Here is a 24701-nt window from a genome sequence, read left to right on the forward strand (position 1 = left end):
ACTTTTTTCCTAGAATAATATGCACTTCTTTAACCTTAATCTCGAACGATTTCATCAATAATGCTGAAGATATTTTAGGGCACCAGGTGGGATTCAGAACCTTATTTTGTAATGAACTCACTTGTGAGGGATAACGAAATAATGGTATTTTCATGTCTTAACCAACCCATTTTCTCATCAGTATCTGAAAAATATGCTGATTTCTACGTCAAAGCAGACATTTTTGTATTACAGGATTTGATATTTTGAGACAAAATAGAAATTAAACATTTTGGAATTTCTTACTAATTACTGTCACCAGCATGCTCAAGGTAACTCAAACAGCTCTGGATAACCCACCATTTATCAAGATGTAAAGCAGTAAGAGAGTTTGTTCAATACAATTAGCTTTGAAATCTTCCACATAGAGAGACTACCTGAGCCTTTCTTGGTATGCCTAAATATAGTATTATACTGACCAAATCCATAACAAACCATGCCAATCTCATGATACAAGTGAACTAAAATGGAAAGGACAGCCAGGCCCTGTGATAATGTACCACATTTCTAATAACATCAATTGATGGTTTGTTTCATCCACACTCGACTGTAGCACTTCACTAACAAATCAGTAAACATTAGATTCAATTTTCAGAATATACAGATGAGACAATAAATTCAAAATATAAATTTCCTGTTTTTCACTGCCAAATAAATGGCTATGTGTAAGCCTAACAACATCAATTTTAACCCAATTTTAAAAATTTACATGAAAGGCCAGGAAGTTCAGAAAAATACATAAATCTAGCTTTCAGGTCAATGTTGGAGGCTTATCTGATATCACCCCATCATCTAAGGCAAGGGATCACACGATAAAATTCCAATTGAACTGCCTTTGACATAACAGGCCTGAGGAAACCGAAATCCTTTGCAGAGGCATAAAAGCTTAAAGCCTTTTGTCTGAAATACAGTTGGATAACATAGGACTGAATAGAACACTGAAGGCAGTGAAACATGAACACACGTAGACACATCATGGTGAATGAGACGTATCATATTCACAAAAGTAGCATAATCCACACATTAGAAGCATTGGATTTTGATGGATATTTCAAAATTGCATTTTTATATATAAAATATGCTTCCCTTTTCATGTTATATAACCAAACAGCTCAGAGTTTCAAATGATTGAACAGTAGGGCTACCATTCATCAGAAAGTTTAGTACTGTTAACTCCAAACTATCATAACATAAAAATACTTGCATTGCAAAAAAAGAAGTTATTCTGCGATGTATAGTTTAAAAAATCCAATCTAGACCTGTAATTAATTCGCACGAAATATGAATTTGATTCATCCACTAAATGTTTCAAATTGAATTTTCTGCCATTTCATTGTTTCTTAACCACTGTCATTTTAACAAACGTAAACAATCTGCGACAGTCAATTATTAATTTAGCATCAATTTTCATAAATGTGTATTTAAACAGTATTAACATTAAACTTTATCGATGTGTGTGTGCGTATATAGATATATATTTCTACATTTGCACTATTGCTTGTTTTATCAAAAGGTAATCTTTGTAACAGGTCAGTAATGTGCTTGACCATTAAAAAAGATATATTTATCCACTGATCTCCTTAACATAATATCAAACCTTTGAAATTAATATTTCATCTGAGTAGGTTTTAAAGACCTTGTACAAGTTATATAGCAGTTAGAAAACTCCCTCAAAACCAAACTCACATAAAGTTAACCTCTCAGGAAATATGACATGAAACTCATCATAGAAGACTTAGAACACTGACAATAAGTACAACAAACTGCAAGATCCATGGAACCTTAAACTATGACTGATTATCATTAAGACGACCCGACTCTCTGTAAAAGAAACCTACTGAAAAACCCCTCACACAGGAATGACCAGCAAACAATGTTTGACACAAGGAATTTGTGACCATTACTCTGGCCCACAATCACAGAGTTATCAATAACGGCTTAAAGGGTTCCCGTGAACCTCAGACTAATCAACCTTGTCATTTGAAACTCCATTCATTATAAGTTGGCAGTCACCATAATGGTATTTTTATAGATCTCCATTCAAGATCTGATCTGTATCAATTAGTGAGACCTCAAGGTAAATACAACACGTTAAACAAAACAGTTCGTACTTACGGTGACAAATTTGGCATCCAGTAATCCCCATAGATTCCAAATCGGGATGTTTCACGGAATTTGCTTCTTATTTCCACCATTTTACGTCGAAACTTGGCAACATAGTCTGGGAAAGACATATTTGGTCAACATTCTCCATGTATTGCCCTCTTACACCTCCTTGGTTGCCAGTAACACAATTAGCACATGTGGCTTTAAATACACCTACATATGCCGTGCCGGACGTGTTTAACTAGCAAGCTCCTCAGACAGCAATGAATGCTTCACGATAGTCGTAAACTGCCATGGTAGGACGAGCGCAATTCACTGGCAGTCAATATTCATTTAATTGGGTTGATTCACACAGATCACAGGACACAGAAAGGCTAACTCTCCACACTAAAAGTACTCATAAGCTGCTAAAGGTGACACACAGCCTGTGGACAATGTGACAACTACTTATCTTGCAATAACTGAGGACCAAGGGTTATTGAAACCATTTACTTGATTATATGCGTGCGTTCCTCTCCAAATCCTGGTCATCGGGTAAAGCTCGGAGGTCTCTCTACCGAGGCATTTCTGATATTTTGATCAAATTTTCACACTGACAAAGCCTGGTTGGAATGAGTGGTAGTGCTGGGATAGACTGACAGTGATTCCCTGGCTGGGAGATCAGTGACAAACAGATCCTCACACCACCTCCTGCTGCCGACTTGTCACCTGTAATTCCTGAGTAGCACCTTTCAGCCTAATCCGTCAGCTCTCACATTCTTCTCCACAATACACTGAACTTAGCTGGCACTGGGCTTTAACTCCTTCTGCCTCCATGTCAACTGCCAGAAACATTACAATGTACTGGCTTACCATGCTGTAGCTGAGTGGTATTGAATGCAGCTCTACAAACAGTTGAACTTAACCTTAGAGTTGTCAGGCAAATAGGCTCTACAAATGACTGAAAAATAAACTGAGAGTGTTTCATAAAAAATCATGTTTGAAACAATTTAGTCAAGAAGTCAGAAGCAAGTTGAGTCAGTAGACATTATTAGACAGTGAATCCTACAAAGTGAGTTCAATAATGCTACCGATGTTGACTAGAGGTAATCCTGTATGAATAAAGAGAGAAATCTCAAGATGCAATAAATCTTGTGTACCCACCTACAAATACAGATAAGAGTCATCCCAGCATGATGAACCTACAGGAGTAGTTGACCTGTCATATGCCAGTCCTTCATGTAGTGAGGCCCTCCATGGTTGTCCACTAACACTCACATATCATCATTCAGAATAACCCACACTGCTACAGTAAACAGACCTGTCCTGTGTTCAGCAGTGGTTTGTGTAATGGTAACTTCACATAGTATAGAATATCCAGATTGTTATCTTGGAATACCAATGTCATCTGGTGAGCCAGTGTCCCAGAATCTGTGATGAATGCATAACCACCCTCTGTAGTATTTATTCTTATGAGAACAGACTCATGACAGTATCCATGTACAATGACATGATAGTATTCCTAGACCATACAAAGCCATGACAGCATTACAAAATCATACAAACTCATGACAGTACTCCTAAACCGAAAATTGCTATGACAGTATTACTACACTGTTCAATGCCATGACAGTATTCCTAAAGTGTACAATTACATGATAGTATTCCTAGACCATACAAAGTCATGACACTACTCCTTGACCATACATTGACATGATAGCAATACTAGACTATAAAATGGCATAACAGTATTCCTCGAGTCTGCAATGACATGATAGCAATACAAGACTATAAAATGTCATAACAGTACTCCTCGAGTGTACAATGACATGATAGCAATACTAGACTATAAAATGTCATAACAGTACTCCTCGAGTGTACAATGACATGATAGCAATACTAGACTATAAAATGTCATAACAGTACTCCTCGAGTGTACAATGACATGACAGTAATACTAGATTGTAAAATGTCATAACAGTACTCCTCCAGTGTACAATTACATGATAGTAATACTAGACTGTAAAATGTCATAACAGTACTCCTCGAGTGTACAATGACATGACAGTAATACTAGACCATAAAATGTCATAACAGTACTCCTAGACCATGTACAATTACATGATAGTAATACTAGACTGTAAAATGTCATAACAGTACTCCTCGAGTGTACAATGACATGACAGTAATACTAGATTGTAAAATGTCATAACAGTACTCCTCGAGTGTACAATTACATGATAGTAATACTAGACTGTAAAATGTCATAACAGTACTCCTCGAGTCTACAATGACATGACAGTAATACTAGATTGTAAAATGTCATAACAGTACTCCTCGAGTGTACAATGACATGATAGCAATACTAGATTGTAAAATGTCATAACAGTACTCCTCGAGTGTACAATGACATGATAGCAATACTAGATTGTACAATGTCATAACAGTACTCCTCGAGTCTACAATGACATGACAGTAATACTAGATTGTAAAATGTCATAACAGTACTCCTAGAACGTACAATGACATGACAGTAATACTAGACTGTAAAATGTCATAACAGTACTCCTCGAGTGTACAATGACATGACAGTAATACTAGACTATAAAATGTCATAACAGTACTCCTCGAGTGTACAATGACATGATAGCAATACTAGATTATAAAATGTCATAACAGTACTCCTCGAGTGTACAATGACATGATAGCAATACTAGATTATAAAATGTCATAACAGTACTCCTCGAGTGTACAATGACATGATAGCAATACTAGACTATAAAATGTCATAACAGTACTCCTCGAGTGTACAATGACATGTAGTAATCCTAGACTGTCCAATGCCGACGCAGTATTGCTAGACCATGCAATGACATAACAGTATTTCTAGAGTGTACAATATGGAGAGTGTGCCTTGAAAGTACAATGTCATGACAGTATGCCTGAACAATCTGTCATACAGGGAAAATCATGACAAATATTTTGCTCTGATTCAGGCGAAAAATGCTTACAATGTGGGACCAAGTCTCTAGCTTTCACGGCACCATTTACTTGAGCCACTCACTAACTCCACACACCACCAAGATGGTTAATCATGTGCTACCCAACCCAGCAGTTGATCCTCAAGCACTGAAGGAACTGGGTTAATGTCCCAGCCTGTTGTCTACTTATGGTCATGACTAATCCTCATAGTCATCCTCCCAGCCAGATGACTTCAATTAGTGACTGACCAATGTCATTAATAATAACAGATTAACTTATAGACTTGTTTCCAAAAATCAATAGAGAAAAACCAGTAATCAATATTGTATTTGTCAATGGCATGGGAGGTTGCTAACCTCCATGTTTCCAGGATGTCCATGCATTAAGACATCATTTTAACTTCACAAGCTTTTATACAAACCTTAGGTAGCACGAACAGGGATTAAGTTAGCTTTGCACATTAAAGAGCATTATTAATTGGTTGTCAAAAAGAAAGAAAAATCAGTAATACACTGATATTGAAAGATGCACACTGCAAGCCACAGCGTAATCTTACTTTCACAAGGTGACAGTCACACAAAATCAATGTTGCTATGCCAACTGTAAGACTGTTTGTTGGTAAGGAAATGACACAAGACAGCAGGAACCACGAGTCAGCAGTTTCCACAATGCATCCCATGGACTGCCCCACACATGTACGGTTGTACATCCCATCAACATCAAGCCCTGCAAATCCTATATGAAGGACACAAATACCTCATGTATTCCCTGATGAGCCACCATTAATTCCTGCAGTTTATTGCTTGAAGTTGTCGCATACATAATATGTGAAATGTACTGGAAATCAATTTATAATCTATTAATGGGAATAATCCGATGGAATCAATGTAAATGACAAAATGCTTCTATGAAACTTCTAAAAGGAGCTGCAATCCCAATGATCAAGAGTCTCAAACATTAGCTGTCAAATTTACGCCATAAATAAATGAGATCAACTTGCTTGATAACACTTGAATGCAGACAAAGACCAGTCTATAAATAATCATGTTCAGGTATTGCTACGGTATGGAGTATTTCATTGCCACTTGTAAATCAGGAGAGCGTGTTTAAACATATGATCCTCTATGTATTAACTGAAGCAATCTAATGTAAGCATATGGTTGAAGGACAAGGAGTGATAATTGGGTTCTTTGAAATGTCAAATGTCAAACTTTGAAATATATGTATGAAAATTACCAGACAAGTTTAGAATGGTGTTAAGGCCTATATTCTGGGAACTGAATAGGATCAATTCATCACATATTGTTTGCTCACTTTTACCTATATACTTCAGCTTCCCCCTCCCAAAATAAAACAACATCAATTCACTGAATTAGAACCCACAAGCCACTTCTATTCAACACATGTGACAAAGGAAATGTTGTTTTTTGTTGAATATCCATATCTTTTAATTCCAGCTATATGGCAGCGGTCTGTAAATAATCGAGTCTGGACCAGACAATCCACTGATCAACAGCATGAGCATCGATCTGCGCAATTGGGAACTGATGACATGTGTCAACCAAGTCAGCGAGCCTGACCACCCGATCCCATTAGTCGCCTCTTACGACAAGCATGAGTTGCTGAAGATCAATATTCTAACCCGGACCTTCACGGGTTCATAAACAATAAAATCTTCATGACTATCAAGATGGGTTTAGCAAACTTTGAAAACTTTCACAAAATCGTCAATAGTTTCATCATCTGCATACCGGTAGGTGTGAGTGAATTTGAAGGTTGCCTTTACCAGCATGTACTCATATCATGGCATATCAACAGAACATAAGGAGAGTCAAATGACACTGCTGGTAAATGTTTACCCCTTAGATAATACAGGTATCAAACAAACCAAGGATGCTAATCAGAGCAAATCAGGGATTCAAAAACCATGTTCAGCAGATCCTGGCATGAAACAGAACAAGGCACAGTACACTGGGATGCCTTTGATCACAGGGCCCCCAGTACGCCCTCGACAAACATGAAAACTAAACAACGTAAGTTAATATTATTTACACACAATAATAAATCATCTGAGAAAAATAGAGAGTTCTTATCTACAGTTTATGTTTTCTGAAGTGGTGCATGTGCCACTGATCAGGTTGTGGTATTGAAAGCAAAAGGGACTCTTCTGTTGAACAGGATCTACAGAGTTGCCTCCCTTCCATCGAACTGCAAGCCTATTATCAATTCATAGTGAAAGCTGTGGGTCAGTCGCTGTAAATCCATCTGTCCAGTTCTGGTTCCATGATTCAGTAACGAATGGAGAAACTGTCAGAATGGTACTCACCATCTTACAATCAAGACACAGGAAAGCGGAAGGTTAAAATTATAATCCATATGCATCGCCATCCCTGATTTCAAATCTCTTCACATCCAGAAAATGTACATTTCCTAACATTCAAATTTGAATCACTTAAAACAGTACTTCTGCTTAACATGGAAAGCTTGTGATCTTCAAAAATTGTATTTCAATTCTGTTCCCTGAAACTATCATCCCAGGACTACAGGACATCACGTCAATTTCAAGGTCAATTTAAACAGAAGTCTTCATCAAATGTAGAAACAACAGATGATTTAAGAATTAATTTTACTATAAAATACAATAAATCTGCCCAACTTTCATCAGAAATGATCAGCCTTTGACAACCATTTTCAAACATTACTAACAACACCACCAACAATTATCCCTGTATCCAAACCTTGTCAGCTTTCTCACACGCTAAACCTGTTTGGTCATGTGGACAAGATGCTTGACCATGGAATAAGAAGTACATGGTTCAAACCATCATGGACTTTTATGACTTAAATGTTTACCTGAATATCATCAGGTCTGAAAGAAAAAAACACCCCCGAAAACATGAGCAAAGATCACTGATCCTGTCCACCTGATAGTCAGACAGAATATGATGGTTCATCAAATCAGGGTCCAATGACCATAATCAGTGTGTTCAGTGATCCTGTCTACCTGATATTCAGAGGATGAACCCTGCTCATGACATCAGGGCCTGATGACCACAATCAGTGAGTCACTGAGTACGTCCACCAGACAGTCAGAAGATGAACAATACTTCATGACATCAGGGCCTGATGACCACAATCAGTGAGTCACTGAGTACATCCACCAGACAGTCAGAAGATGAACAATGCTTCATGACATCAGGGCCTGATGAACACAATCAGTGAGTCACTGAGTACATCCACCAGACAGTCAGAAGATGAACAATGCTTCATGACATCAGGGCCTGATGACCACAATCAGTGAGTCACTGAGTACATCCACCAGACAGTCAGAAGATGAACAATGCTTCATGACATCAGGGTCTGATCAGAAGATGAACCACAATCAGTGAGTCACTGAGTACATCCACCAGACAGTCAGAAGATGAACAATGCTTCATGACATCAGGGCCTGATGACCACAATCAGTGAGTCACTGAGTACATCCACCAGACAGTCAGAAGATGAACAATGCTTCATGACATCAGGGCCTGATGACCACAATCAGTGAGTCACTGAGTATGTCTACCTGATATTCAGATGATGAACAATGGTCCATGACATCAGGGCCTGAAGACCACAATCAGTTAGTCACTGAGTATGTCTACCTGATATTCAGATGATGAACAATGCTTCATGACATCATGGCCTGATGACCACAAACAGTGAGCCACTGAGTATATTCACTAGACAGTCAGAAGATGAACAATGCTTCATGACATCAGGGCCTGATCACCACAATCAGTTAGTCACTGAGTACGTCTACCTGATATTCAGATGATGAACAATGGTCCATGACATCAAAGCCTGCTGAACACAATCAGTGAGTCACTGAGTACATCCACCAGACAGTTAGAAGATGAACAATGCTTCATGACATCAGGGCCTGATGACCACAATCAGTGAGTCACTGAGTACGTCCATCTGAGATTAAGATGATGAACAATGCTTCATGACATCAGGACCTGATGAACACAATCAGTGAGTCACTGAGTACATCCACCAGACAGTCAGGAGATGAACAATGCTTCATGACATCAGGGCCTGATGACCACAATCAGTGAGTCACTGAGTATGTCTCCCTGATATTAAGATGATGAACAATGCTTCATGACATCAGGGTCTAATGACTACCCTGTTACTGGATATGTCCACCTGACTGTCAGACAGAGGATGAACCATGACATCAGGGCCTGATCACCACAATCAATGATGTCACTGAGTACATCCACCAGGCAGTCAGAAGATGAACAATGCTCCATGACATCAGGGCCTAATGACTACCCTGTCACTGGACATGTCCACTTGACTGTCAGACAGAGGATGAACCATGACATTAGGGCCCGATCACCACAATCAGTGAGGTCACTGAGCCTGTTTCATAACATCAGTGGCATGATAAAATCAGCGCAGTCACTGAATATGTCCACCAGATTGTCCAACAGAAGATATTGAAGACCTATCTTCCCTGGAAACCCTTATAGGGAATAGGGATGACACATTACATAAGACCTATCCAGCACAGAAAATAGGTAATTGGTGGGACCATCAATACTTGATCACAATGGCAGTGCTCATGCATCTAGGAGTGCTGACTCAGTAAATGTTGCATGTGTTCCTTAATGTTGGAAGACCATGATATCATTCAGCTGGTGTATTCTACTGGTGATGAAACTCAGAGGTGTTCTGGGAATTACGATTTGTTTTTAAATTTCTACACGCTAACTTTTCCTGAATGCTCAACCACCTAGTATATCTAATTTAAAACTAAACATGCCACTTCAATCACTGATATCAATCCCAGATTTCCCCACGCTCCATACCATGGCAACACACTCCTAACAGAGGGAATAGTTGAGTGCAACATATGTTATATTTGGGATCACACTTTCTTAGTGCAAATACCTCAACGAATAGTTGAGTGTCAAGTGCTGATTAAATCCCTCTCATCTCTCATGGAGACAGATGCACTTTAACACTGCTATAGTATTATCACAGAGGCCACAGGGCAGTATACAATTTCTGTTATCGAAAACACATCTATTTAGCATTTCAATACCAATCTATATTAAAGTTATTTTGGGGCTGATACTAATGTCAGAACGACCTTTTTTGACCATCAATATTAATAATGACACTGTTTAGTTTCTATTTCAAGTAAACGTAGATGAATCTCAAGCCTAAACTCTTTCACCTTAAATTATATCCAATAACGTCTCATTTTACAGAATCAAACAACATGTCATTAAGTATGTATATTGAAAATGCCGTGCAGACAGGAAACACAATGCTGCACAGCCTTGGATCACTGTTTGATGTTGAAATCGTTTATTACTGAATTTATCACTTAACCCATACAGGAATCACATGTCCTGAATTACAGATTATGTTAAGTTATTTTTAAAATATTTGAACGTGATTTCAGGATAAATTTCTACACAGTCACAACCAACAAATGAACAAAGCACAACGCATTATGACCAGGAGATTGTGCATTCACATATCACATACTTCAGCAAATACACTTGTTCAATAATTTGACACAAATAATCATAAAAATGACTGAAAAATCCAAATGGTGACAATAGTAAAGACAATCTTTCTACTCACTGACGATATTTTTACCTTCTCTGGACAGATAGGAACTTATTCCTTATTATTTTCTCCAAATTCAGGTTATGTAACTTTAATTTAAACAATGTTAAACATCATATCAAAGCAACCAGAAAGGATCATTAACTTAACTGCTCATAGGAAAATATATTTAAAGCAATAGAACATTTCAAATGATCTTAAAATTGATGTTGAATGTCCACTGCCAAGGATCAGGACTAAAATACATTAACTCAGGATGTGAAATTTAATATAACCCTTTTTTGTAAGATTATCTACATATGTTAACACAGCATCACAAAGTAGCTTCCTTGATTAAGTCTTACCTGCACAGCCCATGTATAGGTAGGGTCTGTCTGCGACTATTCTGGATGAGCTTGAGGCGGATCATACGGCTGCTGAACAGCTGCATGAAGGGTCGGGACTCCGGGCGTTCCGTCTCGGACCCACTGCGATGGTGGTACCGCAGGGGCAGAGTGAACTCAGAAGCTTCATTGGTAAACACCATTGTACACAGTCTTCTCTTCGGCAACATAAACCTTACAGATCCTTGAGTTCCTCAGTGAAAGACTGGTTAATACTTAAACACATGACATCAGCTCCTGCAGCTACAGGGGTAGTGTAGACCACACACGTTGCTTGAAACAACTGTGTCAATGGCTAAAACAATCTATGACCACAAACAGTCCAAGATTGTAAAGTTTTCTGAGGATGTTCTCAGACTGGCAAAAAAATTAAATTAAATAGTAATAAAGTTTCTTGTTCCATACAAAAGTCCCAGTGAAAATATCACAAACTAAATGAGTAAAATGTTACTCCACCAAAGCAGATCTGGAATCGAGGAAAACTGTGGTCTGTACAGCTGTGATACTAGAAGATGGTCCCAATGCAGGAGTATGCCAGGCAGAGATATATGTCACACGGTAACCCGACAACACCATGTCTTTGATAATCCTTGATAAACTCTTCTCATCACTGACCTATGAGGCATGAATGTATTAATGACGGTTTAGCGCTAATCTATCAAAACAGATCTAATATAACCCAGGTGCTCTCTGAGCCACCAATATAGTTCCACTTCAAGGCCCAACTGTTTGCATTCAAGTATTAAACCTTTGTCCCAACAGAAATATGAGATATATGTGTCAATATAAGCTGGTCTACGAGGCTATGTTGACAACTTTCTGCTAAATGTGTCCACTCCCATTGTTCTTGGCTACAAATCAAAACCCCCACTAAATCCATAAATATTCATGTCTTCAAAACAAAGTCATTCTTACAAATCGCTAGTAGATGGAATATTAACTTGTTCTTATATTACGGCTTCCTTCCTTCATGAATCTGCAATCACATGAAAAACATGAATAGCCATTCCAACACTTTTGTCATTCATAATATCCCGTCCTCGCACCGACACGGATCAATGCAGTCCTTCAAATATTCCTGTAAGTCTCTTATATAACACAACCGAACCACTAACTAACACTAACTGTAGCTCACATATTCCAAATCACACGAAGATTGGTCTTTGAATCTTCTATATTCCTTTTAAACCACACCAAGACTGGATATATCCTCTAAGGCTTGAGAGTCTATGATAGACACAGATAATCTGTGATAGTATGTGGGTATAGATTCCCTAAGAGAGTTAATCCTGTGCTGGTCTGTCTGGGCACAAACAAGGCTAAAGTCCTATTCAGTAGCTTAGATGTCATGCACTCCAGTTTCAAACACAATACAAATATTTATCTCACTAAGGTACGTATCCAATGTATGTCGATTTCCGATCAACACAAACACATTCAGTAGAATTCATTGTTCAACAGCTCATGTTGAAACACCTTCAGCATAACTGTACATTAGCCCATGAAATCTGCATCATGTCTAAACAACTGACCACGGGTCAGCAATACCTATAAATAACCATCTTAAACTCTGCTGGATTGCCTACAATAATACTTAGCTCTTTGTAAAGACCCTGACCGTTATCCTTCTGAAAGGAGTGAGTTTTCAATGGTGTTTATCTGCCTGATCTGCTTATACCACATGTCTGTTACAGGTGAAGGCTGATCAGGGTGAAGTTAAAGCCCCACGGGACCCATTCAGTGGACCCTATTCTTCCCTCCAGTAATTAGTTGATTGTTTCTCTGATAACTGTTCCTGTTGCTTTTCCACCGCAAGTCTGATAAATTAGATTGCTTTTTATGCAATAGATTGTTTGCTCCTTCAAATGAAAACAACTGTCAATCTTGATGAACGACATTCTTGTAACTTCTTTGAGTGCTTTTAGAAGTTGTTATTTAACCATAACAACATATCTGTGGACATTTAGGTCGTCAGTCAAGGAAACTAATGATCAGAAGCATGTAATGATTTTTCAAGCTGTAAATATCTTCAGGGTTTGTGAACGAGGATTAAACCTTCACCACTATCAAATGTTTATTGCTCACTCCTCCCCCAGTGTCCTACAGCTCACAAATTCAACTGACACATTAATACTGTACAGATTAATTTGAATGATAAAGGACCCATGTGAAAATTACTTGAACAAGCAGGGACAGGAAACCTTTTGCTCTAATAAGTGTGTGTCTCCTTAGTAGTTTAGAGCAAAATTAGGACTGATTGAAGATGGGTAATGTGTTAATTTGAACAGTGTTTCAGTTTCATCACAGTGTGATAGAGGTAGACCAAATCTACCGGTGTTGCAAATAGTTACTACACATTGGATAGCCCTCCACAGTGATTTACAGCCCCAGGCTGCCAGGCCATCTTAACCCCCGAAGTCCCCACAATAAATTACAGCACATTAGACCACCAGGCCATTTGAACCCCCAGAAGTCCCCACAACAAATTACAGCACCTTAGACCACCAGGCCATCTGAACCCCCAGAAGTCCCCACAACAAATTACAGCACCTTAGACCACCAGGCCATTTGAACCCCCAGAAGTCCCCACAACAAATTACAGCACCTTAGACCAGCCAAGACATCTAAACCCATAAGAAGTCCCCAAAAGTTACAGCACCTTAGATCGCCAGGCCCTCTGAACCCCAAAACACCTAAAAAAAATCACACCTTAAACCATTTGACCACAACCTCCACAACAAATTACAGATTCTTGGAAAACGGGTCATCAGAAACCCTAAAACACACACAACAAATTACAACAACTTAGAAAATGCAACGGCACAGAAACTGTTCCACAAGAAGAGCTAAAAAAAATATAATTTGTATCGCACACCATTAAATCTGAATACAAAGGACCATAGTTTCACCCTTTAGTGTAATGGGGGTGGGGTTGTTTCTATATTTAAATCTGAAAAACAGTTGTAGATACTTGGGTGACAGAAGAGTTATCTCCCTTGTACTAGTAATCAACAAGGAATGATATGGATCATATTTAACTTGCCACAAATGTGAGCAATTCTCACCTATACTCCTGACTTTGACTCCAAACTTCAGCTAACAACAACGTGTTCAAGAGATGTAATTTATGGTAATTCTCAATCAATTTAAATATCAAAATATAACTTTGCACTGCCACTCTCAAATCAATATGGAAGGTGATCTCCAAATGTGAATACAATCTATAAAAATGTATTAAAGCTTTCAGTTGAACAAAACTTCTCTTGGTTTATTCCTTTCAGTTCAAAATATGTAAAATATGACACAACTCTTTCTCAACATCAGAACCAAAATTTGTACTGCACCTTTTCTTTTAAACAAAAATGGTGTTTATATAATATATAAACTTTTTGACCAATACTTTTCAAGTCTTTGTTTGAACAAACCCTTTTTAAGTTCAAATGTGTAAATTGCAGTAATTTTTTAGAAAAAAAATATCTGCATATCTCCTTTAGACAAAGAAGGTGGGCCCCACATTTGAAAACAATCTAACCAATAGTTTTTAAGTTATTGCTTTTAAAAACATGTATTCGGACCTAAGAATTCCTAGGTATAACCATATACCTAAGAAGGTTGGGGTATAAAAAACAGTGTAATAGCAATACCAGCATAAAAACATCAGTCATTATCATCATATTTGTCTGGATATACAGCACCCAAGATCATTGTGGTTGCTGTGATAATGTACATCTCAGATACATGCACAAAAGTGACGAGGTGTTACCAACAGCATCCGGATGACTAATTGTGAAGATAAGCAGCTTACTACTCCCTGCATTAGAATACATTCATCTGGAATTGATGCAAGTGCTTCTGTCTCTATCAAATGCAAACGTTGATTCTGCTTAGTACTGCCTTTATGGATATGGTCAGTTTACATCAAATGAGTTTTGAATAAGAATTAACCTGCATGACTCCCATCAATATAGAAACTGATTGCCAATAGTGTTATTGAAGTAATGAGAAAAACATACATAGCAAGGTACAACTTAAAAGAATTTTACTTTGTAACTAAGTTGCCAACATGTAGTAAGTGCCTGTCCAGTGTTCACGAATAGTGTCTGACCCTCTGACAAATCCAGCAGATTTGCCAATGGTCCGATAGAAGTCTAGAACCCACCAGCCCCAGTGTCTGACTGTATATTTCACAATGACTTTGACTGAATATGTGACATGTGACACTTTTTTGCTATTTATATATCTTATGTTTGTTAATAATTTCAATGCCTATTATATGAAATGTTAAATCTGAAATGTATGTTTAATTTTATTCTATGGGTCCTGTGAATTTTCAATGGGTCAGACAGACCTCTGAAACTTGCAGGACCCAATGTCCTGTTACCTTGAAACACCATTCGTGAACACTGCCTTTCTAGAAATGATTCTTGATGCCACTCACAGGACCCTCACTACTACATGGCAACAAATCTTCTGGACATTGATGACAAACTGTGTATATATCTTGTTCATAAAAATTTGAATATGATAACGTGAACATACTTGATCTGTTTAAGCAAGAATATTACAAGTGTAACTGATCCTGGGACAACCATAATGAGTGAGTGAGTGAGTTTAGTTTTACGCTGCTTTTAGCAATATTCCAGCAATATCATGGCAGGGGATACCAGAAATAGGCTTCACACTTTGTACCCATCTGGGGAATCAAACCCGGGTCTTCGGCGTGACGATCGAATGCTTTAACCCACCACACCACCCCTACCTGGGACAACCAAGTCAGACTGTAATGGAGAAAGGTCGATGGTATTGTTAAGATGACTACAAATACAACATGAGCACTGGTATGTTGACATCAACAGCCACATAATGGCACACGACAATATGATGTGAAAGGGATAAATTCCAATAATGACCTTTCACACTGAAGAAACATAAAAGTTCTGACACTGTGCAGCTTATCATGAGTTGTCTCCCTTGATATGTGTCAGCGCAGATACACTCCTACACCTGAGATCATCCACTATGCTCATATTAACACTGACTACTAGCAGTGAATTTAAATGTCATGCATAAATAAGCCAATAAGACCCTTTTGCATTCTGTGCACACAATCTGTTTTGGGTTTTTTAAGGTTTTCTTTTCAGGTAAGAACATTATCCTGAAGACAATACAGAAAATTGTGATCAGCCATGTAATCAGAATTATCTAATGATCTTAGCAGGCAGACAGTAGTTGACTGAGATTATATTAAGTCCAAGTCTCAGTCCTAAGGTTTCTCTAGTGATCATCACCATTCCTGACAGATGACAGTTATTTTCACACGTGGAAGTAATATTGTAATAAAGCTCACACCTTAAGAGAAGATCTCCAAAATGGATGTTCATATAAAGCATTTAAATAGAACACCAACCTTCTAAGCTTATATGCATCTTGAGCCACCTTATTACTTTTATTCCAATGTAGATTTGAGTTATTACAAAGATGATTTCACTCACTTTTGGTAGTTTTTAATTGACAAACAGAATCAGGGCCAAACTTGTACAGAATGATCTTTGTCAAAGAAACAACAGCAATGGTACAGTATGGTATTTGTCTTTATTCAGCATGTTCATCAACCGGACACTGATGACAACAAACTGCCTACCTCTTATTCTTTTCCATCTCCTCAATGAGCAATGTGTCATGTTTTTTGGCCAGCCTCTCAATGAGCTCCCTCACTGTGGGTATCTTCTGACTCTTCTGTTTGCGCACCATGCGGACCTGCACTCCGTGGTTCGAGTAGAGGCGGGAGAGAAGATGGCTGCCAGGGGGAATGTGGATGCTGCCGTCTCGAGTGGTCATGTATTCCTTGCCGTCCTTCGACACTGCAAGGTTACACAAATCATACATACAGGTGCTCTTGGAAAGAAAACAGATTAAAAACATCTGTGAAAATAATCCTACCTATAAACTCTAGTGACATCATACTTTTGTTTGGCCTTTATTTTGAAGAACAACATTTCAGCAGGGATTTTCTCCATAACACCTTGTGTTCTAGTGCATTCTATAGAAAGTCCCTTATCTCAGAGATATTTTAGATTCTATTGTGCACAAACTATGTGACTGACGATACACTTATAAACCACAATGCTCTTAAGAATCTCTTTTTCTAATACATCTATGCCAGCAAGAAACATTTTTCAGCTCATGTCAAGTGTTTGCAAAATATAAATAATGTAATTTTCTGAATAAAATTGATATTTTATACTTATCCTGACTCATGTTCTTTTTGCTTGTTTTCTTCTTCTTGTGAACATAGTGGAAACACTTGTATCTCCCTAATTGAAGCTCCCTTCAATTTAAAATCACTAATCAATACTCACCAAGAGTTGCCTCTCTTTACTCCTTTTGGCGGGGAAAGGTGGCACCACCACATCCCACATGCTTCACTCTCTCCTGTTTAACGAGCCCGACACTTGAATTTTCAGGGAAATCCAAAAGTGTCATGTGGGGGGAGGGCTTACCTCATGAGTCAGGAAAAGTAAAAAATATCAATTTTATTCAGAAAATTACATATTTTTCCTTATCCTGACGCATGCTCTTTTTGCTTGTAGAATCCGATGGAATCGGAGGTGGGAACAGATACTTTGGATTTAAATTAGTGATTTAGATGTAATAACCCCCTATGGGAACTTCATAATGGCACTGTAATTAAATTAATTTCTGCTGCTATCATACATAAGTTCTACCAGCTGCCATGGATGGGGTACTACAATATTAAAATAATATAGGAATAAGCTTACTCCAAAGTGAGAGAAGCGACCCAATAGTACATGTAACATAGGTACTGGGTTTTAAGACTAATGTAGGCTTAAGATATACAACTAGCAAAACTCTGTAGCGTTTGTAAAGCTTGATAAATACTGATATAGTATATACAGATATAATTTTGTGAGACTATGTCTCATCGTCTACGAGGAACTGTCAACTGCTGTGCTAAAACCAATGGTCCGAAATGGTGAATACCTGAGACGTCCTCGGTGGCGATGTCTCTCAGGTAGTGGTTAGCAAACACCATGTCGGATTTCCAAAAGCAGCCCTCCATAATGGTATTCAACGAGCAATTTCCATGTAGAGCGAGTGTCGAAGCCAGTGCTCTGATTTCGTGAGGATTAGATGCTCTTGGAGGGTCGAGTCCTGCAGCCTTGTAGGCTCGAAGTATGACAGTTCTGATCCATATCGATATCGTGGTACATGAGACTTCGGTCTCAGTCGTTGTAGATAGAGGGATGAATAACCGCTTGAGTTTTCTTCGCCTCGTTTTGGATCGTTGTAAATAAATTTTGAGTGCTCTCACTGGGCATAATGATAGATCAAGCGTATCATGAGGTCCGAGTATCGAGGAAAGTGCAGGAACATGGAATAATCTGTCTGGTTGCCCTGGCATTTGATTCTTGGCGATAAAGTCCCATCGCAGTCCCATATGCACTGTGTTTTGATTCTCATCAAAACGTGTTCTCTCGTAGTCTAGAGCGTGGATTTCTGATACTCTGGCTGCCGTTGCTAGGGATAGCAGGAACAGTGTTTTCTGCGTCAGAAATTCGAACGATGTTGATTCCAGAGGTTCATAAGCCTCACTTGTGAGGTGTTGGAGCACTATATTTAGATCCCATGCTGGAGAGCAAAATCTCTGTTTCTGATCCTCCAATCGGAATGAACGTAGCAAGGGCAGTAACTCTGGTGTCTTCGTTAACTTGACACCCGTTCTCATAGTTATCACTGAACTTAATGCTGCAAGATACGTAGATAGTGTCGAGCCTTTTAGACGTTTGGTTTGTCGTAGGTGACAAAGGTAGTCTGCCACTTGAGGGTGTGTAGCATTTCTAGCTGTAAATCCCTTTTTAGCAGCGTATGTCTCAAAACTGTGCCACTTGTCATCACACAAGTTGTGCGTAGAGTTGCGCAAAGCAAGTGTGACTGCTTTTGCCGCTCTGGCTGAATAACCTCTCTTGTTTAAACACACTTTAATACAGTCCATATGTGAAGTGATCTAGTGATGAGAGTTTCATTAATAGTTCTGGATCTGTTGAGGCCGAAAAACATTCTTCTGGTCATAGTTTCGACTTGAGCCAGCTTGCGATCCTCGATCTTGTACGTCTTGGCCTTGGCATCGTTGATGACTTTAAAGTTATCGTCGATTTCTTGAGCTTTGCAGAATGGTTCCATGTTATGAGCAAAGAACTTCTTGGCGTTGAACTGAGGTAAGTGCGGCGCCTGAGCTTTAGTGGCTGTTTGGAAAGCTGTATCCAAGTTCTGTGGAACCGTTGCTATAGGGTCAGTCGGAGGTAGGTTGATCGTGTCTGCGTCGTCCTCCCTCATGAGATAGGTGTGAGCCGGGTTGTTGTCTTGTTGGCCATCCAGTAGCGTATCTCTGCGTCAGAGAATATGATGCCTCCATCATCTTCAGTATCCGGAGCGTTGGTAAGAGGCCGATGATACTCTTCCGATGATGACTGAGGTGGAGTCCTGTATACTTGAACAACTGTGCATGGCGACGTATGAGGAGACCTGACTGGAGACTTTCGCGGAGGCTTATGAGGCGAGCGAAGTGATGATCTATGAGGTGTCCTGCGTGGTGATCTACGTGGAGACCTATGAGGCGATCGACGAGGTGAACGGCGAGGCGATCGACGTGGAGAATGGCCTGACGAGCTGCGTCTGTAAGGTGACCTTTGCGGAGATCTACGTTGTGGTGAACGACGATAGCTCCGCGAAGCTCTTGGGGAATCCCTCAATGACCTTCTAGACGAAGATGACTTGGAGTCTGTAACTGGAGTCCTTTCGCGAAGACCTTCGCGAAGCTTCATCTGAGTCCAGTCCTGAAGAGTGACGATTTGACCTTCGCGAGGCTGGTGGTCCGAGGCAGAGGCTGGTGGATCCTTCTTCAACCCCTTCGAGGATCATCAGAGTCGAGGCTGGTGACGAGAGGATCCTTCGCGCGAACCCCTTCGCTAACGCTGATCGTCTTGGTCCTTCGCAGAGGTAGACTGTGGACGCCCTTCGCGCAGGCGGCTGGTCCCTCAGTGGTGACTTGGTAGTAGCCGCTACGTTGACAGGGGGTCCCTCAGGGGTGACGTCTGCGGTGGAGCCTTCGCGAAGGCTCAGGTCCTGGGCTGGTTGTTTCTTCTCCAGTCCGTAGCGGTCTTCCATCAACTTCATAATCTGTTGAACCAGGTCGTAGCGGTCTTCCATCAACTTCATAATCTGTTGAACCAGGTCGCCTGGGGCGGTCTGCGAAGTTGTAGTAGCTGCCCTATCTGCGTTGGTAGCAACGGGACCCATTGGAAGATCGTCAGTCCTCAGCGTTGATACATCGGGCTGATTGTGAATCTGCGCTGACGTCACCGTAGCTGACACCGGTCGTTTCTTGCGATGAACATCAGGTATGATGAGCGGATAAACAGCAGTAAATACGAGTAAATACGAATAAATATCAAACCATATTGTTGAAGGATACTAGCTAAACCTCTATAAGAGACTTGTAGAGGTAACTTAGTAAGAATAATCAAAGGATATAGTGCCGTAGGGAGACACAGGCGCTCTCACATCCTGCTCACTGGGCGAAGAATGAGAGAGTGAAGCATGTGGGATGTGGTGGCGCCACCTTTCCCGCCAAAAGGAGTAAAGAGAGGCAACTCTTGGTGAGTATTGATTAGTGATTTTAAATTGAAGGGAGCTTCAATTAGGGAGATACAAGTGTTCCACTATGTTCGCAAGAAGAAGAAGACAAGCAAAAAGAGCATGAGTCAGGATAAGGAAAAATTTGAAACTTTTTGTTTTAGATATTTCTTTTAGTTGATAAGTGAAATCAAAAAAGTCCTCTCTGGTTGTCACGAAATTTATTTCTACAAATAATGCATTGGTGAACTGTGTGCTAGCCACTCATTGTTAACTTCATACAAACGCCTTCACTAAAAGAACCTGTGAAAACCCTATCACAACAAGACTGAATCCTCAAACTGATTGTGTATGCACATTGTCACTTGTCACGACATGCCCTCTCCTGCACCATATCTGCTTTTTTTATGTTACAGCACAGTTAAACATGTTCACCTCAAACTACTTTTTACAAACATACCATGCATATGATACCAGTACAGTAAATAAAGCTAACTGTTATAAATTATTCATTCAAATCTTAATGTCATTACATTATCCATACAAAAGACACAACACCAGCATTAAAATAAGGGAACCGTGACGTTGAGATCTGCAGTTAAAGTATTTGAATTTAGGGATCTGTAAACATATAATTGTTATCATTAAGGGTTATCACAAGGACTCCTTAACTTTCAGGTTTAATTTTTGCACTATATACCTTCGACAAAAAGTCAATATCACCTCGAACCTAAATCATTTGTAGTCAACAAGTGAAATAAAATCAATAGAGAAAGGTTACAGTTGGAGTATATGTCCCCCATGATCTAGCCCTTGGTGTAGTTTTATGGCCCATGTTGTACCACAAACAGTGTGAAGCTGGGTGACATATAGTCTACCACTACATCAGCACATGACAGCCAGGTAATATACAGGCCATTCTTCAGGCTGCTACACACAGAGGGGCTCTATGGTCAGTGTACTTTACAATAAACACCAGCCTTTGATGTGTGATAGGTACTCAGTTGCCATTTGGTATTTATTTGGATTATTTGGCATGAGTGTGGTTGTGTGTTGCTAACAGTAACATGTGATGCAAAATCTAACTCACTCACTTTAAGGAATAGAAATGTTTTCATTGAGATTTATGTCAAACTATATTTTCAAAATGATCTAGAAAGATTACTGGGATGAATGTTATAATTGTCTCAACAATAGTCTAAGATAGAGAAAATAAGCATCTGGCACTGACATGTCACAGGTTTTGGCAAAATTGCCCACTCATCTCATCGCAAAGTCAACACCTAACGTTTCATAGCATCATAAGGCCAGGAAAAGAAATGTGATTTCTCAGACTAGAGTAGCTTCCCTTTGATAAAGGGCAATTACCCCTATGGATAGCCATGAAAGGCATGAAGAAAAACATGTAGTTTTCTGATTAAAATTGATATTTTATACTTATCCTGACTCATGTTTAATTGCTTGTCTTCTTCCTCTTGCGAACATAGTGGAACACTTGTAAAATCACTAATCACTACTCACCAAGAGTTGTCCCTCCTTCCGTTTTGGCGGGAACTGGCGCCACTGTTCCCCCATGCTTCACTCTCTCCTGAATATGAGCCCGACACTTGAATTTGCAGGGAAATCCAAAGTGTCTTGTGGGGGAGGTTGGAGGGCTTACCTCATGAGTCAGGATAAGTATAAAATATCAATTTTATTCAGAAAATTACATATTTTTCCTTATCCTGACTCATGCTTAATTGCTTGTAGAATCTGACGGAAAAGGTGGTGGGAATAAGCACTTTAGGATTTAATTAATGAATTTTACGTCAAAAATAACCCCTCTGCGGGAACTTCATAATGGCACTGTAATTATGCTAAATTCTGCTGCTGTAAGCAAATGTGTTCTTTCAGCTGCCTTTTGATGGGGGACCACAATAGTTGACTTTGGTCCTATCTGTTAACATTTCAATGTGGATTTAGCGACTCCAAAGTGGAGAAGCGACCCCAATAGTACGAGTAAGCCTACAAGTACTGGGTTTATCACTTATGCTAGTCTTGAAACGTGCAAGGACACTGAAGCAAAACTCTGCTGAGTGTAGGCTTGATAAGTCATGTGATAACACAGCGAGACTACGTCTCATCTTCTGTGGGGAACTGTCAGCGGCTGTGCGACAACCCGAGGGGCGAAATGGTGAATGCCTGAGACGTCCTCGGTGGCGATATCTCTCAAATAGTGGTTTGCAAACACCATGTCCGATTTCCAGAAACAGCCCTCCATGATGCGTTAAGCGCAGCAATTCCCATGTAGAGCTGAGTGTTGACGCCAGTGCTCTAATTTCGTGAGGGTTAGAGGCTCTTGGAGGATCGAGTCCTGCAGCCTTGTAGGCTCGTAGTATATACAGTTCTTATCCAGATTGATATCGTAGAGCGGGGAGACCTCCGTCTGTGTCGCTGTTGATATCGGACGAAAAAGTCGTTTAAACTTGCGTCCTCCTCATTCTGGATCGATGTAGATAAACTTTCAATGCTCTCACTGGGCACAAGGATAAGTCAAGCGTATCATGTGGTCCGAGTATGGAGGATAGTGCTGGGACGTGGAATTGTCTGTCCGGTTGACCTGGCAGTTGATTCTTAGCGATAAAATCCCATCGCAGTCCCATGTGCACTGTGTTTTGATTTTCATCAAATCTCGTTCTCTCGTAATCTAGAGCATGAATTTCCGACATCCTGGCTGCTGTTGCTAGGGCTAGCAGGAACAGCGTTTTCTGTGTCAAGAAATCAAAGGATGTCGTCTCCAGTGGTTCGTAAACGTCACTTGTGAGATGTTTGAGAACAATATTGAGGTCCCATGCCGGAGCGTGAAATCTCTGTTTTTGGTCCTCCAATTTATAAGAGCGTAACAAGGCCAGTAACTCTGGTACTTTGGTTAGCTTTGCACCCGTCCTCATAGTTATCACTGAACTCAATGCCGCTAGGTATGTTGAGAGTGTAGACCCTTTCAGACGTTTGGTTTGTCGTAGCGTTCAGTTGAGAGACTAAGTACTGCGATGTATCTGCTTCGGCTGGGGATCTGCGTCCAGGTTCTATGGAACCGCTCGCGATGGGATCGATCGGGGGCAGAGTGAGCTGGCGTCATCTGTCATAAGATAGGTGTGAGCCGGATTATCGTCTTTAGATGGTGAAGCCAAGTCCAATCCATTAGCCATCCAGTAACGTATTTCAGAGTCCGAAGGCGAAGGCTCAGGCCCTGGGCTGGCTGTCTCTTTCCAGGCCGTGAACGCTCCTCCATTATCTCCATGATCTGCTGGGAGAACTGCTGCATAAAGTCGCCTGGGAAGGTCTGCGGTGGTACCAGCTGCCCTTTCTGGGCGTTGATGTCGGACGGGCCCACGGGACGCATCATCTGTTGTCAGCGTTGATACATCGGGTTGAGATTGGATCTGCGCTGAAGTCACTGTAGCTGAGACCCGGTCGTTTCTTGTGCTGAACCTCTGGGATGATGATCGGCTGATCATCATACAGGACCTGTTCTATGACAGGAACAATCTCAGCCCGAAAGTTCTAGTAGTCTGCGCTGACTTCCCCTTGGTGGTGGACGCTGCCCTGGGGTCGCTGAAGTCTGCGCTGGGTGGTTGACGACCACGCCCGAAGTCTTGGACTGCGGCAGACGGGATGTCTGGAGATGCAGGTCTCTTCTTGGAGGTGGCAGACTTCATTCCACGCCTCTCCTCCGAGGGAAACTCCAGCAGAACACCAGACGGTAGGGGTCGTCCAACAGCAGTTGACTGGTGAGGGACTCAGCTAAATTATCCATGACTGGATCAATCCTGTGCGACCCTATCTGCAGCACGCCTCAGGACGCATAAAGTAAATATTTATTAAATTCACAAGTTGATAAATGCTTGCAATAATTGCAGCGTGAGCTGAAAGAACATGGTACTGTGC

The 24701-nt window shown here is 40.1% G+C and overlaps 1 protein-coding gene across 2 annotated transcripts in view; it reads right to left on the reverse strand.

Moving 5' to 3' along the window:
* LOC124290383 overlaps positions 1-24701 on the reverse strand; it is a 90089-nt gene that overhangs the window by 51860 nt on the left and 13528 nt on the right. The window contains exon 2 of one of the 2 annotated variants that reach the window (XM_046727088.1): positions 16762-16981. In XM_046727088.1, coding sequence (XP_046583044.1) covers positions 16762-16981 — 220 coding nt within the window. Of the gene's footprint in view, positions 1-2154; positions 2426-16761; positions 16982-24701 lie in introns of those variants that run through there. The other variant, XM_046727091.1, reaches the window with a different exon arrangement.

Source organism: Haliotis rubra, unplaced genomic scaffold (genome assembly GCF_003918875.1).
Source record: "Haliotis rubra isolate DU_JTF1 unplaced genomic scaffold, ASM391887v1 Scf463, whole genome shotgun sequence".
NCBI classification, from domain to species: Eukaryota; Metazoa; Mollusca; class Gastropoda; order Lepetellida; family Haliotidae; genus Haliotis; species Haliotis rubra.